The sequence below is a fragment of the Agelaius tricolor genome, unplaced genomic scaffold (assembly GCF_023055355.1).
Source record: "Agelaius tricolor isolate 1412-34295 unplaced genomic scaffold, bAgeTri1.0.p SCAF_85, whole genome shotgun sequence".
NCBI classification, from domain to species: domain Eukaryota; kingdom Metazoa; phylum Chordata; class Aves; order Passeriformes; family Icteridae; genus Agelaius; species Agelaius tricolor.
The window spans coordinates 100,989-116,586 of record NW_027269345.1 but is presented as its reverse complement, the minus strand read 5'-3'; the positions used below and the strand labels follow the sequence as shown (position 1 = coordinate 116,586).

Sequence of the window (15,598 nt, the reverse complement as noted above, 5' to 3'; positions counted from 1 at the left end):
CCGTGAGAGCCGGGGCTGTGGAACGGGGGACCCCCGGGGCGGGGAGAGGGGAAGGGGCGACACCGGAGCTGGGGCACCCCCGGCAGCCCGGAGATGAGGCGGGGACGGGACCCCCTGACCCTGACAGGGGCGTGTCCTGGGGTGACTTCATGATGCTCGTGCCCCATCGGTCCCTTTAGCCCAGAAATGAGTTCTGCACCTTTAAGGCTGGTTCTGAGAGCCAAGGGGAGGACGAAGAAGCTGCAGTTTGTTTTCATACACTGCACTCACTCCTCCACATTCCAGCTCATGGATGGACAGAGGGCAGGACAGAGCTCTCCTTTGCTTTTAGTTAGTTTTTAGCTCTCTGAGGCAGAGAAGTTGCCTGGACTGTTATTTTTCTTTTTCTTTGGGGCTGTTGGAACCTGCTCTGCACTGAACACACAGAACACCACCAGCAGCTCGCACCTGTGGCCCACTGGGCCTGGCCTGGGCCGCGGCATTTCCAGCACTGGAGGGACTGATAAGAGACTGATAAGAGACTGATAAGAGACTGAGTGAGCTGAGCTACAGCCCACAGAGGGACTTTCTGTGTTTGTCATCTCTTTTGGAGTGGCAAGAGGTTTTATTGTTCAATATTGTTCTTTGTTTGTGCTGGTGAATGCTTTGCCTGGTAAATAAACGTTTTTTCCACTTTTTTCCAAGGAAATCTTTTCCCAATCTGGTTGGGGGAGGGGCTTCTTAAATCTGCTTTCTAGAGGAAACTCTTTTGGAGTTTTTCTCCCAAATTTGCCCCATACGAGGCCAGGGTGGTGGGAAGAGGGGGGACACCCAAGTGGCTGAACTGGGGTGAGGCTGGAGAAGGGGACCCCAAAACCCCCCAGCATCCCTAAGCAGGACCCTGGAGAGGGGTCCTGGGGACCCTTGAGGATCCCCAGCAGCCCTGAGATGGGGGAACACCAGAACCCTGGAGGGATGAGACTGGACATAGGACACTCCTGGTGGCTTTTTTTAATTAAGTCTTGATTTTTGGAGGTTTTTATGGACATCAGGTGACTTCTAGAGATGGACTTGGGCAAGAGAAATCCCCAAAAAAAGGCATTCACACCCTGTTTTTCCTGAAACCAGGATTTTCCCCAAACCATCCTGCAGTGACATCCCCCATGTCCTGCTCTGGGTGAGCTCAGTCCCAAACCTGACCCTGATCCTGGTCTCAATCTCACTGCATGTTCAGACACACTCACAGTTCTGAATTTAATCTTATCCTAGCCCCACACTCATCTAGCCCCAGACCCAATCCCAACCCCAGCCCTAAAGCCAATTCCATTTCTAGTCTTAACCCCAATCCCAGCTCTAATCCAAATCTCAGCCCCAGCTCCAAGCCCAGCCCCAATTCCAGCCCCTTCCTAAATCCTCAGCCCCAAACCAAATCCCAGGTTCAGCTTTTCTGGGGCTTTGGGGGTGTCTCTGTCCCTGTGCCCCCGATGATGTTTGGGTGGGGTCACAGCAGGGCTGAGAGGGACAGAGACCCCCCCGGCCTCCCCAGGGGTGAGAAGGTGGCAGAGCCCCCCCAGCCCTGAGCAGCCTCAGCGGTGAGAGGGACACAGAGCCCCTGGTGCCCAGCCCTGCACAGGCATTGCCTGAGGCCAGAGGGATGGAGACCCCCTGAACACCCCCCAGGGCCAGGGGACAGAGAGCCCCGAGCATCCCCTGGGCTGAGAGGGACAGAGACTGCCCCGAGCACCCCCTGGCACAGGGGTGAGAGGGAGGGAGACCCCCCAGGCATTCCCTGGGGTGAGAATGATGGAGACCCCTGGGGAATGGCCTGGGGTGACAGGGACAGGGACACCCCTGGGGAATGGCCTGGGGTGACAGGGACAGGGATACCCCTGGGGAATGGCCTGGGGTGACAGGGATAGCGACAACCCTGGGGAATGGCCTGGGGTGACAGGGACAGGGACACCCCTGGGGAATGGCCTGGGGTGACAGGGATGGGGACAAACCCTCCCAAGCCCCTCTCAAGCATCCCCCAGTCTGAGAGGCTCAGTGACCCCTTGAGCATTCCCTGGGCACTGGACAAAGTGAAGTTGTTTCTTGACAAAAATCAAACTTAAGCCTACAGAAAATGCCTTGAATTTACTCTTCCCACAAGTAACTTGTGGTGGAAACGAGAACAAATTACAAAATTTAATAAACTGACAGTAGAAGCAATTCTGTGGCAATTCCAAAATCCATTGGTCCTGCAGAGCTCCAGCTCAGCTGCTGGCACATTCTGATAAAAGAAAAGTGGAAATTCGGCCCAATACATTGTGATACCTCTTTTATGAAAAGAGTATGAAAAGGAAGGGAAAGCTCTGTTTAGATGTCACAAAGGTGACAGGGACAAAGAAAAAAAATATTCTTAGATTTGGCAAAGCCCCCGGCCTGTGAAAAAGAAAAGGGGGGACAGCCAGGGACTGAGAGGGACAGAGATCTCCCCTGGAGTGGGCCAAGTGTGACATTGTCCCCTGTGTGTGTGGCCTTCCCGGGGTGGAGGTTTTACACCTGAGCCAGTTTGGGTAAGGGGGGTGGTGTTCACCCCCTGAGCAGGGATTCCCCCACTGTTTCAGGTTGCAGTGTAAGATGGAACCCAATGCATGTTTTCAATCGCCATCTTCATCAACTGCTATAAACAGGCGGGGCAGTGTTCTTTATCTCTTCCATGACTCAGCCCTGATAACGCCCTCCAGGGGAGATATCTTCTGCGAATGGGCCATTGTGTGTCACTGCAGTACTGATAAAATTCCATCATCCCATTGTGGGATGCTCCGCCCAGGGGGAGGATCCAAGCACTCCTACCTGGATATAAGCTGAGCCTTGCAACACCAGGAGCAGCTTGCCTACTGGATTCCCAGAGGACAAGAGCTCCAGAACCACCTCTGGACCTCCAGAGGAAGACCAGACCCTTCTACAGGATCACTGCTTGGACAGAATCACGTTCATCACTCCAACAGGACTGCAGCCACCATTTAATGGGACTGCTGCCACCACCCTGACCAGCAACAGGGTGTCAGGTTATATCCTGACTCTGTCAGTTTAAGGCAGCGTTTCTGTATCATTGCCGTGATCGAAATTTTCATATTAAATTGTACTCCTGGTTTAGACCCTCCCCAGCTTTTCCTTCAAATCAGTACAAAATCCAGTGTGCTCATCCTTTGTTTTCCTCCTAAAAGAGAATTTCCCATTTCAGTTCTTGGCCAGATGGAGGAGGAGGCTGTGAGGAAGAGGAAGATGCCCCAGGAGCCCCAGGCAGGTGAGGAGGAAGTCAGTGCCCCTTTCCCCCTCTCTCCTGCTCCATCTCCCAGCCCAGCACGGCCCCCAGCTGCAGGACAACCCTGCTGCCAACCCCATCGTGCCGGGGATGCTCTGGGGGGATCTCCTTTCCCTTCCCTGTGGCACGGAGGCAAATCCCATAATCTCCTTGTCCTTCCTCCCCCAGGGAAGAAGCTGAGGATGGAGACCAGGGAGGACAAATCCCCACAGCAGAACCTCATGGAAGAGGCTGTTTTGAGTGATTCCAGAGTGGAGGAATCCAACAGGGAGGAAAATCCCCAGAGATTGTACCGGAAGAGGGGCTACAAAGCCAGCCCAGGGTGCTCTGAGGAGGAAAGACCCACCCTGAGCCAGGAAGGTGGACAGGGCTTCAGCCAGAGCTCAGAGCTGGTGGCCCATGAGCAGCTTCATGATGGGGAGAAGCCCTACAAGTGCTTGGCGTGTGGGAAGAGCTTCAGGAAGAGCTCCCACCTGATCCGCCACCAGATGATCCACACTGGGGAATGGCCCTACGAGTGTGGGGAGTGTGGGAAGGGCTGCAGCTGCAGCTCAGAACTCATCAGGCACCAACGCATCCACACTGGGGAGAGGCCCTACGAGTGTCCCAAGTGTGGGAAGAGCTTCACTTTCAGCTCTAACTTGACAAGACACCAACGGAGTCACCGGTAAGAGACGCCCTGCAAAAGCCCCAAGTGCAGGAGGAGCTTTGTGCCCAGCTCCAGCTTCAACCCCCATGGGAAAACCCATGTTGGAAAGAGCCCGGGTGATCCATGTTCCCTGTGATCCATGTGAGGAAGACGCCTGTACCTTTTCCTGCCCCTGTCAATGACATGGTGTGGAATGAAGAACATGAGGGTCTGGCCATGGCCATGTGATTCCATTCACTCCCACCTCAGAACATTGCCAGGGGCAGGAAAGGGACTCTCTCTCCCTGAGGAGAAGGGTGTCCTTTCCAGGGAGGGGAAATACGAAACTGGGTAGAACCAGTAGTTGATGTTGTAGTTTTCCCTGTAAACAGTTTTATTGATCCCTTCTGTTATCAATTTTGTTTCTGTTCCATTTGTTCCTTATCTCGTTGCTGTTCCCAATAAATTGTTCCTATCCCAGCCCCGGATCTTTGCCTTTTGTGCTTTCCATGGCAGGCGGGAGGGCAGCAAGGGCAGCGCGGTTTTAGTGGGGGCAGGAAATTGGGAAATCCCATTCCTGAAGCCCGGCCCATGGAAACTGAGCATCCCAGCTGGTGCCAGCCCTGGTGGCCATGGCAGCAGCCTTGGGAGTGGGTCCCTAGCTGGGGCTGTGGGAACCTCTTCCCTCTGGTGCCCAGGGACAGGAGTGGAGGGAACGGCTGCAGCTGTGTTGGGGCAGGCTCAGGTTGGATGTCAGGAAAAGGTTTTTGCCCAGAGGCTGCTGGGGCCCTGGCCAGGCTCCCCAGGGAAGGGTCCCAGCTCCAGGGCTCTCTGAGCTCCAGCAGCGTTCGGCCAGCGCTGCCAGGCCCAGGCTGGCATTGTTGGGGTGTCCTGTGCAGAGTCAGCAGTTGGACTGGAGGATCCTGGTGGGTCCCTCCCAGCTCCGCCAGTTCTGTGGCTCTGGGATCCCATGAGCCTGGGGATGGGACTGGAAATGGTTGCCATGGCAAAAAAATTCTGGCTGCAGGCCTGAGCTGGTGTCCATGGCAACCACCCCTCGCATGGGGTCTCCATGGAGCTGCCAAGGGACTGAGCATAGCAACAGGGGGCTGGTGATGGTTACCATGGAAACTGACCATAGCAACAGGGGGCTGGTGATGGTTGCCTGCTAAGGATCAGATTTGTCACAGGCCCTCAGAGGGGCTCCATGGGATCTTTCCAAGAGTCTCCAGGCTGTTCCAGAGCTGGAATGTCACACGCAGAGACAGGGGCTCCATGGAGACCTCCCAGGGCTTTCTGGGGATGGTAAAGAGCCCTGTGGTCAGAGGCAGTCACAGCCATTCCATGCTGACATCCCAGGGCACCTTGGGCTGCAAAGGCACCCATCTGTCACAGGCACTCACAGGGGCTCCACAGTGACATCCCAGGAGTCTCCAGGCTGCCAAAGAGCCGGGATGTCCCAGACACTCACAGGGGTTCCTGTCATGGCCACAGTGGGAGCTTCAGGCAAAGTTTATTAGAGACGCTCCTGTTGGGTCATGAGGTGCAAAAAGGATCCCCAATAGCCCCCACAGATCCCCAAATCTCACTGTTGGATCAGTGTTTCGTGCTTTCTTTCCTATGGAAAAGAACCATCCTTCTCTTCCAGGTGTCCATGTCTGAAATTGGGATTCCACCTCTAAAATTCCATATATCAAAGGGTTGCTCCCAGGCACAGCCTGCCAGTACCATCAAGTCTGGCTGGCCTTGGCCTCTGGTGGGTGCCCCTGCAACACTGGGGCTGGGTTCTTCCCTTCCCATGGAGATCACTGGGACACTGTGGGGACCTCATGGAACCAAGGGGATCCTTGTGGCACCACTGGAGCCCATGGAACGAAGGGGCCATGGTGACACAGCGGGGCTTCATGGAACCCAGAGACCATTATGGCTCTGTGGGGCCTGATGGAACCATGGAGACCATTGGGACCCTTCAGGGCCTGGTGTCACCAAGGGGGCATTATGGCACCTCAGGGCCTCAGGGAAGCGAGGGACCATTGGGACACTGTGAGGCCCCAAGGAACCGAGGGAAGATGGAACAGGTCTGGCTGGCTTGGCCTCCCAGGGGCCACCTGACAGGTCTGGCTGATGTCAAGGGCTGCCTCTCATCAGCTCCTGGAGCACTGGGGCTCCATGCTCTCCTTGCTATGGGAAAGAACCATCTGGCTTTTCAGATGCTGTAAGAGAGGTCTGAAGTTCCCTCATTTGCCTCACAACTGTCCCAAGGACAGAGACCGGGACCCTGAGGACCCTGACTGGAGCTCTGGCCTGGCTGCAGTGGATGCTCACCAAGGGATTGTTTGCAGGTGTGTTTACAGTGCTGCCATGGTTGCTGCTTCGAGCAGGGGGCTGGCAAAGGAGCAGCTCGCCCTATATGCTGGCACCTGCTTCATGACAATAGCCCATGAATTTCCCCACCTCTTGGCCAAATGAACTTTCTGGGGTAACTTTGGTGGTCCCCCATGGAAAATCCTTCATCTGCTTCATGACCACCGTGATGGACAGAGATTGAAGCCCCCTCCCAAGGACTGAGACTGAGACCCCTAGAACCCTAACATGGGGAGGGGTTAGCCTGATTGAAGTGAGATGTTTGCCCAGGTGTGGTCATTGGACCAAGAAAACAATTGCTCTCACTCACTGCTGAGATTGACTTATCCTGTTTTGGAACATGGACTGTCTGTACCCGTTTTCAAGAGACTTATTCTTCATTGTCTTTTACCTGTTCCCCCCTCAGCAGAGGACTATAATAGACCCCTGAGTTAACCAAGACTTTGAGATTCTCCCTGACGTGACAAGACAGATCTATTGGCTGGACCACATGAGGATTTAGTCTCTCTGTTTGGTAGCTATATTCCCCCCCCTCTCTTTCTCTCTCTCTCTATCCTTTATCTTCTTTCTAAATCCTTCTATTGCATTTGCTGTGGGCACTCAATAAAAGGTGCATTTATTTGATTAATACTGAAATCCCCTTCGTGTTGTTTTTGCACTCTGAGATCAGTTAATGAACCATCACGACCCCCACTTGTATGAGCAGATTGTGACAGATGCCCATTGCCAAACTTGGTACTCTCCCTAAAAATTTCCTTAATGCAATGGTATCTCCCAGAAAAAAACCTGCCAGCTCTGGCTGGCCTTGGCCTCTGGTGGCCACCTCTCATCTGCCCCTGAAACACTGGCTCTGTTCCTTCATTCCTACGGAAAAGAACCGGTTTTCATGTCCAAGAGCCATAGACAAAAATTAGCATTTGGCCTCCCAATTTCCTTATTTCCAAGGATTGCTCCCAGACAAAAGTAGCCAGGACAGAAAGGTCAGGCTGGCCCTGTCCTCTGGTGATTTTCTTAGACACTGAGCTGAATGTTTTCATTTGAAAACACCTTGGGTAGGGCCCAGAGATCTCCCAAGGAGGGGTTTTGAGGCCTCGGGCACATGAGCACTCCATATGGACAAAGGAGCTCTGTGCTCTGTGCAGTTGTATTGGTTTTGCATCATGGAAGTGATGTCCTAAGAGAAGCTGCTAGGAGTTTCCTCCGTGTCTGACAAAAAACCCAATCAGTAATTATCTTTGAGAATTGACAATCTGTTAAACCACTAAGGAAACTGTACACGCCTCTGTGAAGACACATGTTAAAGACGGGAAAGCCTGGGAGGGTCTCTTTCCCTTCTGTCTGGCACAGAGGTAACAAGGCTGACCCGACCCATCTCAGCCAGGCCGGGCTGGGCGGCTCCTGCCGTGGGGCCGGGCCCCTTCCCAGGGACCCCGCCAGGCCCCATCGGCTGCCGGGCAGGGCAGGGGAGGCCGCGGGGCCGAGGCCGGGCCAGGCCATGGCTGCAGTTGGGAACATCTGGGCACTGCTGAGCCCTGCCCCGCCGCCAGCCCGGGCCCGGCCAGGATCCGCTGGGCCCCAGGAGCAGCCCCGGGCCGGGCCGGCTCGGCCAAGATTCTGCCACCCTTGGGGCTCAGCCGCAAGCCCCGGGCAGGGGCAGGAGAAGCCATCGGCCCCCGGCCGTGCTGCTGCTGTGCTCTGGCCTGGCTGCTGAGATCCTGGCCCTGCCCCAGCGCGGCCCATCCTGACACAGCCCCAGCGCAGCCGCTGCAGAAACCTCCATCGTAAAACAGCACCGAGCCCGACCGGGGTCACGGAACCATCTGCAGGCCCCGGGTGAGATATGAACTCTTTCAGTGCTTCCATCCTCCCTCCAGTGAGAGAAAAGGACAAAGTGCAGGCACACAGAGGAGCAACATGAAGACACCGAGGTCAGTGAAGGGGAAGTTGAGTCCCAGATGGGAGGGATGAGGAGATGCCTTGATCTTGGGGTGAAATCCTCTTGTCAAGCTATGGGGAAGGATGTAATTAATATATCAGACTCTCTTTTTCTCTATAATCCATTTAAAATATGGGGAGATGACTTGTTCTGCAAAAACCTCCATGCTAAAGAAAGCAAATGTTGAAGTAGCTGTGATCCCATGAGAAGTTTAAACAGAGAAAGAGAGAAGAGTGCTGACATCCTGTGCCCTCATGGAGAGAAGAAGAAGATCTCTGTTGTCAGAGATGAAGATGATTTCAGAAATAGATGAAGAGAATCTTTGCTCTTCAACAGCTCATCTTTAAACTCATACCCCGTAAGTTGACATTCCCCACAGCTGTGGGAAAAGCTGTGAAAAATGGAAGGGATTTCACAATTGCAGATTTTCCGGGCAGCTGCTATTCATGGCAATTGAGAGCCACAAGTGAACTTTTTTCTTATGGAGAAGTCTCCATAGCATGAAAGAGAGACTCCTCTCCCTAAGTGAACTGAAGAAAGACTGTTCTAGATGGTGTAAACTGACTGAAAATTTCAGATTTTGTCTCCTTGCATTGTCAGTAAGAAAGAAAAGGTTGTAGGGAGAGGAGAAGTGTTCAGGTTCTTATTACTCTTTCTTCTATTTACTGGTAATAAACTTTTCTATATACACTTTTAAAATTTTGAGCCTACTTTGCCCTTCTCCTAATCCTGTCTCACAGCAGGAAATGAGTAAATATATTCCAGGGAGTGCAATGGTAATTAGCCAACACTGATCCCACTGAACTAATAGATGAATTGGCTGAGAAATCTCAAATTAACAAACCAAAATCACTCCAGATACATTCCTGATACACTGCATTAGAGCAGAGGGAAATCAAGGCAGAGCCATGGTTTGTCAGGACTTGCTGCATCCTGATGAGCCCTGTGGTGCATTTGGAGCTGAGCCCTTGAACCTCAGGGCCTGAGAGGAGATTGCACAAACCTTGCCAGGAGTCAAAGTCAGAAGAAAACCCCAAAGTGTCTCAAAGCATGAATGGGTCCAGCTGAGGTCCATCCCCAACACAGGCTCCTCATGGACTCCTTAGAGGAGAGAATTGGAGGCCAGGATTGGCCAAAAACCTCTGAGAGTCTCAATGTGGAAAGGAAATTCCAAACTACCTTAAAAATTTGAGAACCTCAAAGCATTACTGAGCAGCACTGAGTGTCAGCACAAAGCTCTCAAGGGACTCATTAAAGCAGATAATTGGGGCCATGATTGCACAAACCTCTCACAGAGTCTGTATCAAAAGGGAAACCCCAAGTACCTTCAAATAACTGAAGTACCCTGAAGCATTAATGAGCCCCACTGAGTGTTGTTACTGACAAAGCCTCTCCAGGGACTAATTACAGCAGATAATTGGAGGCCAGGATTGCACAAACCTCTCAGAGACTCCAAGGCAAAAGCCAAACCCAAAGTGCTTTGAAAAACCTGCAGTCCCTGCAGGGAGCATTCAGGAGCCCCCAGGGCCATTGCTGAGCAAGGCTCCCCAGGGACTCCTTGCAGCAGATCCTTGAGGCCACTGGGATGTGGGCTAGGGGGGGATGCTGAGGGCAGCACAAGGGGCTGACAGTGCCCAGCCTGGCTGGGGCTGGGCCAGGAGGCCCCAGGCCCTCAGGACAAGGTGTCTCCTCCCAGCCCTTGCTGGCACAGACCCTGCTGTGCCCCAGGGCACCAAGACTTGGCTTCTCTTTGACCCCACCTGTCATCACTGCCTGCAGTTCTCTGCTCTGCCTGGGGCCTGGGGACACTTGCTCAGTCGTGTCCCTCTCTGGGACCCATTAAAAGTCCAAGAAACTTTGGAGTTGGATTCTGCCTTGGAGGTCTGGAGAAGTTTCTTCAGCTGCCTCTCAGGGACTGATGTCCAGGGCCTGAGCACAAAGCCCCAGAGGCTGATTAAAGTCCTTGTGCTGTGTCTGTGCTGCTGAGCTGGGCTGGGCTCCTGGCACAGAGGCAGCTCCTGGTCACCAAGAAGAGCTTCAAAAGCACATTTCTCTTGATGAGCAGCTCTTGTGCCAGCCCAGCAGGGCTGGGGCACTGCCTGCAGCCAGCCCGGGCACAGCACAGAGGCACAGAGAGCTTCAATCAGGCAGGGCTGGGAAGGGGCTGAGAAGCGCCTGGGGCACAATCACTGCCAGCCCTTGGCACAGGAACCTCTGGCTGCAGGACAATGCAGCTGCAGCTCCTGGAGCCATCTCCTCAAGCTGGAACATGCCAATGCCTGCAGAGCCTGTGAGTACATTCTCTGCTTGTCTCTTGTGCAGAGCAGCCAGGGGTGCCCAGGGCTGTCCTGCAGAGCAGGGTCCTGCAGCCCAGGGCGCTGTGCTGGGGCAGGGACTCTGCTGCCTGCCAGGGACAGCTCTCAGCCAGCCCTGGCAGCTGCTCCCAGCACTGGGGGACAAGATCTGGCTGGCAGGAGAAAGCTGGTGAGGCTGGAAGTGTTCTTCTTGTGTGGGGAGGATGCTGCATTGTTCAAGGACTGCTCCCAGCATGGCATTGAACGTCAGAACATTTCCAAGTAGATTATACAGGGAGCACAGTGAGTCAGGGGCTGCATAAAAGGGAAAATCCTGCTTTTTTAATCTACTGCTCTGGGTTTCCTGGATGGGAAATTGCAGATAGATATTCATCTCTCAGTTAAAGCTGAGAAAAATGAAAAAATTTTCTCTCAGATCTGAATAAATTGGGCAGTGACAGAAATCAGCCCTTAGAGGCAGCATCAGTGTTGCTTCTCCAGCCTCCTCAGGGTTGCTCTGACGTTGCCATCAGAGCCTGCAGAGCCAGAGCTGCCCCTGGGCAGTGCCTGAGCTGGGAGGGCTCTGCAGGGCAGAGCTGAGCCCCCAGGGCTGGGCTGGGCTCTGGCATCACTGGCAGGGCCCAGCCCTGGGCACAGGGAAGCAGCTGCTGGCAGGGACAGCTCCAGGCAGCAGAGCCCTGGGCAGGCAGTGGGGGGAAAGTGCCCCCAGGCTGTGCTGGGATATTTCAAGTCCTCTCCAAACCCAACTATTCCATGATTACTTTTCTTACAGATCCCCATGCCAATACACTGGAAATGTCCAACAGCAGCTGCATCAGGCACTTCCTCCTGCTGGCATTGGCAGACACACGGCAGCTGCAGCTCCTGCACTTCTGCCTCTTGCTGGGCATCTCCCTGGCTGCCCTCCTGGGCAACGGCCTCATCATCAGCGCCGTAGCCTGCGGCCACCACCTGCACACGCCCATGTTCTTCTTCCTGCTCAACCTGGCCCTTACTGACCTGGGCTCCATCTGCACCACTGTCCCCAAAGCCATGCACAATTCCCTCTGGGACACCAGCAACATCTCCTACACTGGATGTGCTGCACAGCTCTTTTTCTTTCTCTTCTTCATCTCAGCAGAGTTTTTCCTCCTGACCATCATGTGCTACGACCGCCACGTGTCCATCTGCAAACCCCTGCACTACGGGACCTTCCTGGGCAGCAGAGCTTGTGCCCACATGGCAGCAGCTGCCTGGGGCTGTGCCTTTCTCTATTCACTGCTGCACACAGCCAATACATTTTCTCTGCCCCTGTGCCATGGCAATGCCCTGGGCCAGTTTTTCTGTGAAATCCCACAGATCCTCAAGCTTTCCTGCTCACATTCCTACCTCAGGGAACATGGGCTAGTTGCAGTTAGTGCCTGCTTACTATTTGGCTGTTTTGTGTTCATGGTTTTCTCCTATGTGCAGATCTTCAGAGTCGTGCTGAGGATCCCCTCTGAGCAGGGACGGCACAAAGCCTTTTCCACCTGCCTCCCTCACCTGGCCGTGGTCTCCCTGTTCCTCAGCAGTGCCATATTTGCTCACCTGAAACCGCCATCCATCTCATCCCCATCCCTGGATCTGGCAGTATCAGTTCTGTACTCTGTGGTGCCTCCAGCCCTGAACCCTCTCATCTACAGCCTGAGGAACCAGGAGCTCAAGGCTGCAGTGAGGAGACTGATGACTGGATGCTTTCAGGAACATTAAACTGCTGGAAAATTTCTGCAAATCACTTGTTGGTGATACTTCTTGTTGGTTTCATTTTGGAGATTTCTTTCCTTTGTTTTAGTTTTTTTCATATTGTCCACAAAGAAATGTCATTCCTTGTGCCATTTCTCATTTTGTTTCTCTCCACCTTCCCTGTGGCCACAGACTGTGTAAATGAGGGGCTGTCCTCTTTCTGTATTTAAAGGAAGTAAAGGATCTCCCAGCAAAGTTTTCTGCAGTGATCCCCTTGTGTTCCCTTCTCTGGAGCTGCAGCAGCAATGTCTGTGTGCAGAGCTGGGGGCAGATCAGTGCTGGCACAGCAGCTCTGCTCCTGCTGGCCACACCATTCCTGATCCAGGCCAGGAGCCATTGGCCTTCTTGGTCACCTGGGCACACTGCTGCCTCATGTCCAGCCTGCTGTCCATCAGTCCCTGCAGGTCCCTTTCTGCCTGGCTGCTCTCCAGCCACTCTGTCCCCAGCCTGTAGCGCTGCAGGGGTTGTTGTGGCCAAAGTGCAGGGCCCGGCACTGGGACTTGTTAAACCTCACCTTGTTGGATTTGGGCCCTGGATGCAGCCTGTCCAGGTCACTGTGCAGAGCCCTCTGTTGCTCCTACAGGTCAACACTCATCCCTGGTGTGGTGTCATATGCAAAGATGTCCTTGGTTCCATGGGGTCCCTCAGTGTCACAATGGCCACTTGGTTACACCAGGCCCTGCACTGTCACACTGGTCTCCTTGGTTCCATGGGGCTTCACAGTACCACAATGTTCTCGTTGGTGCTGCAGTTTCACAGTGGCCCTTTGGTTCCATGGGCCCCAGGGTGTCACAATGGCCCCATGGTCACATGAGGTCCCACACTGTCACCATGGTCTCTGTGGTTCCACAAGTCCCCTCAGTGTCACAATGGACTCCTTGTTTCCACCAGGCCACACAGTGTCACAACGGTCTTCAGATTCCTCGAGGCCCCATTGTGTCACAGTGGCCCCTTGGTTACACAGGATCCTGCAGTGTCACCATGTCCCCTTGGTTCCATGAGGCCACGCAGTGTCAGAACGGCCCCTTGGTTCCACTGGGCCCTGCAGTCTCCCAATGGTCTCCTTGGTTTTGCAGTGTCAAAATGGTGAAACCCCTTGGTTACACGAGGCCCTGCAGTGTCACAATGGCCTCTGTGGTTCCACGAGGGCCCAGAGTGTCATGGGGCACTCCCTGGTTCCATTTGGCCCCAGAGCACCACCATGGACCCCTGGTTCTGTGGGGCTGCATGGTGTCACCATGGTCCTCTTAGTTCCACAAGGCCCTGCAGTGTCACAATGGCCCCAGAGTGTCCCAATCATCACAGAATGACAGAATCAAATAGGCTGGAGAAGACCTTTGGGATCATCAAGTCCAACCAATGCCCTAATACTGCCTTGTCACCCAGACCATGCCACTAAGTGCCACTGGAGAGGGACAGTGACTCTGCCACCTCCGCCCTGGCCAGCCCATTCCAGTTCCCACTCACCCTTTCTGTGAAGAACTCCTTCCTATTGTCCAGCCTGAGCCTCCCCTGGCGCAGCTTAAGGCTGGGTCTTCTTGTCCTGCCCTGCAGCAGATCCACACTCACACCCAGCTTGGTGCCATCTGCAATTTGTGAATGCTGGACTCGATCCCCTCACCCAGATCATCAGTGAAGATATTAAACAGGACTGGGCCCAGCACAGATCCCTGGGGACAGCACCAGTGCCTGGACACCAGCTGGGTGCAGCACCATGCCCACCACTCTCTGGGCCCAGCCTCCAGCCAGCTCTTAAATCTCCCAGCCAGGAGGGAACCTGCCCAAGCCGTGGGCTGCAGCTTTTCCAGGGAATGCTGTCAGAGACAGAGTCAAAGGCTCTGCTGGAGTCCAGGCACACAACATCCACAGCCTTTCCCACATCCACAGCTGGGTCACCTGGGCATAAAAGGAGACCAGGTTGGTCAGGCAGGACCTGCCAGCCCTAAATCCACGCTGGCTGGCTCTGATCCCTGGGCCATCCTGTGGGTGCCCTGTGATGGCACTCAAGGTGATCTGTTCCATAACCTTGCCCAGCACCCAGGTCAGGCTGACAGGCCTGGAGTTCCCCAGCTCCTCCTTCCAGCCCTTCCTGGGGATGGGCTCACCCTGGCACCTCCAGTGCTCTGGGACCTCCCTGCTGAGCCAGGACTGATGGTAAATGATGGAGAGCAGCCTGGGGAGCTCATCCACAGCTCCCTCAGCCCCCTGGGATGGATCCCATCAGATCCCATACACCTGTGAGCATCTGAGTGGCTCAGCAGGTCAGCAGCTGCTTCCTCCTGTATTCCAGGGGGCTGTTCTGCTCCCTGTGCCCATCTACCAGCTCAGGAGAACACTTGTCCTGAGGACAACCTGTCCTAATATTGAAAATTGAGACAAACAAGATGTTAAGTAGCTCAGCCCTTTCCTTATCTTTAGTTACTATATTCCCCACTGCATCTAATAAATACTAGAGGTTCTTCTTCTCCCTACTTTTGCGATAATTTTTTTTTTATAAAAACCTCTTTTTTTACAGAAGCCACCAGGTTAAGTTCTAATTGAGCTTTCACATCTCAACTTTTCTTTCTGAATAACCCATCAAAATCCTTAAATGCTTCCTGAGCTGCCAGTCCTTTTATCCCCCAAGTTCCCACAAAAGCTCCATGGGCAGCCAGGCCAGTCATTGTCCTTACCAGCTCATCTTTTGTCACACTGGGACAGGCTGCTCCTTCCCCCTTAAATTACCTTCTTGAAATGTGTGTCCTTCCTGGACCCCTTTGTTTTTAAGGGGTGTTTCCCTTAAAATAATTCAGTACCTGATTTTATATTCCCCAAATCAGCATCCTAAACAGGCCAAAGTCTGCCCTTCCTAATTCCAGTGCAGAAGTTTTGTTGCTGCCCTTCCTTCTTTCACAGAACATGGAAAACTTGATTATTTCATGGTCACTGTGCCCCAGGCAGCCTCTGAGCCCCACATCTGCCCCCAGCCCTTCTCTGTTTGTGAACAGCAGCAGACAGAGCTTTCCTTGGCAGTGGGAGTGTTACCAAAAATTCCGTGAAACAGAAAACTCCTTATCCCCAGTGTAGCATTAAGAAGCAGCATTCTTTATTCAGCTGGATGCACGGGGGAGAGCTCCTCCCAAAGCCCTGCATGCTGAGTACAGGAAAGTTTCTGTTTATATTCTGTATTTTGCTCACATATTCATTGATTGTCCTGGACTAAACATACATATGATAATCATTTCCCCAAAATCATTAACAGATTTCCCCTCCCTTGTACCCATGTGTTCTTCTGTCCTGGGGGTCTCTCTGGTGGTCCCTGGTGG

At 53.6% G+C, this 15,598-nt stretch overlaps 2 protein-coding genes across 2 annotated transcripts in view; both read left to right on the top strand.

Annotated features, from left to right (window-relative positions):
• Positions 1-3,960, top strand: part of LOC139585581 (zinc finger protein 436-like) — a 47,254-nt gene extending 43,294 nt beyond the window's left edge. The window contains exon 4 of the mRNA XM_071418374.1: positions 3,650-3,960. Within this exon, the coding sequence (XP_071274475.1) occupies positions 3,650-3,960 (311 nt within the window). The remainder of the gene's footprint in view (positions 1-3,649) is intronic.
• Positions 3,961-11,327: 7,367 nt separating this feature from the next.
• On the top strand, positions 11,328-12,260 carry LOC139585590 (olfactory receptor 14J1-like). Its single transcript, XM_071418383.1, has one exon. It carries the CDS (start codon positions 11,328-11,330, stop codon positions 12,258-12,260), a length of 933 nt encoding a protein of 310 aa, XP_071274484.1.
• Positions 12,261-15,598: the final 3,338 nt, after the last annotated feature.

Coding starts and splice junctions, on each gene's coding strand:
- LOC139585590 (XM_071418383.1), top strand. CDS start 11,328: ATGTCCAACAGCAGCTGCATCAGGCACTTCCTCCTGCTGGCATTGGCA.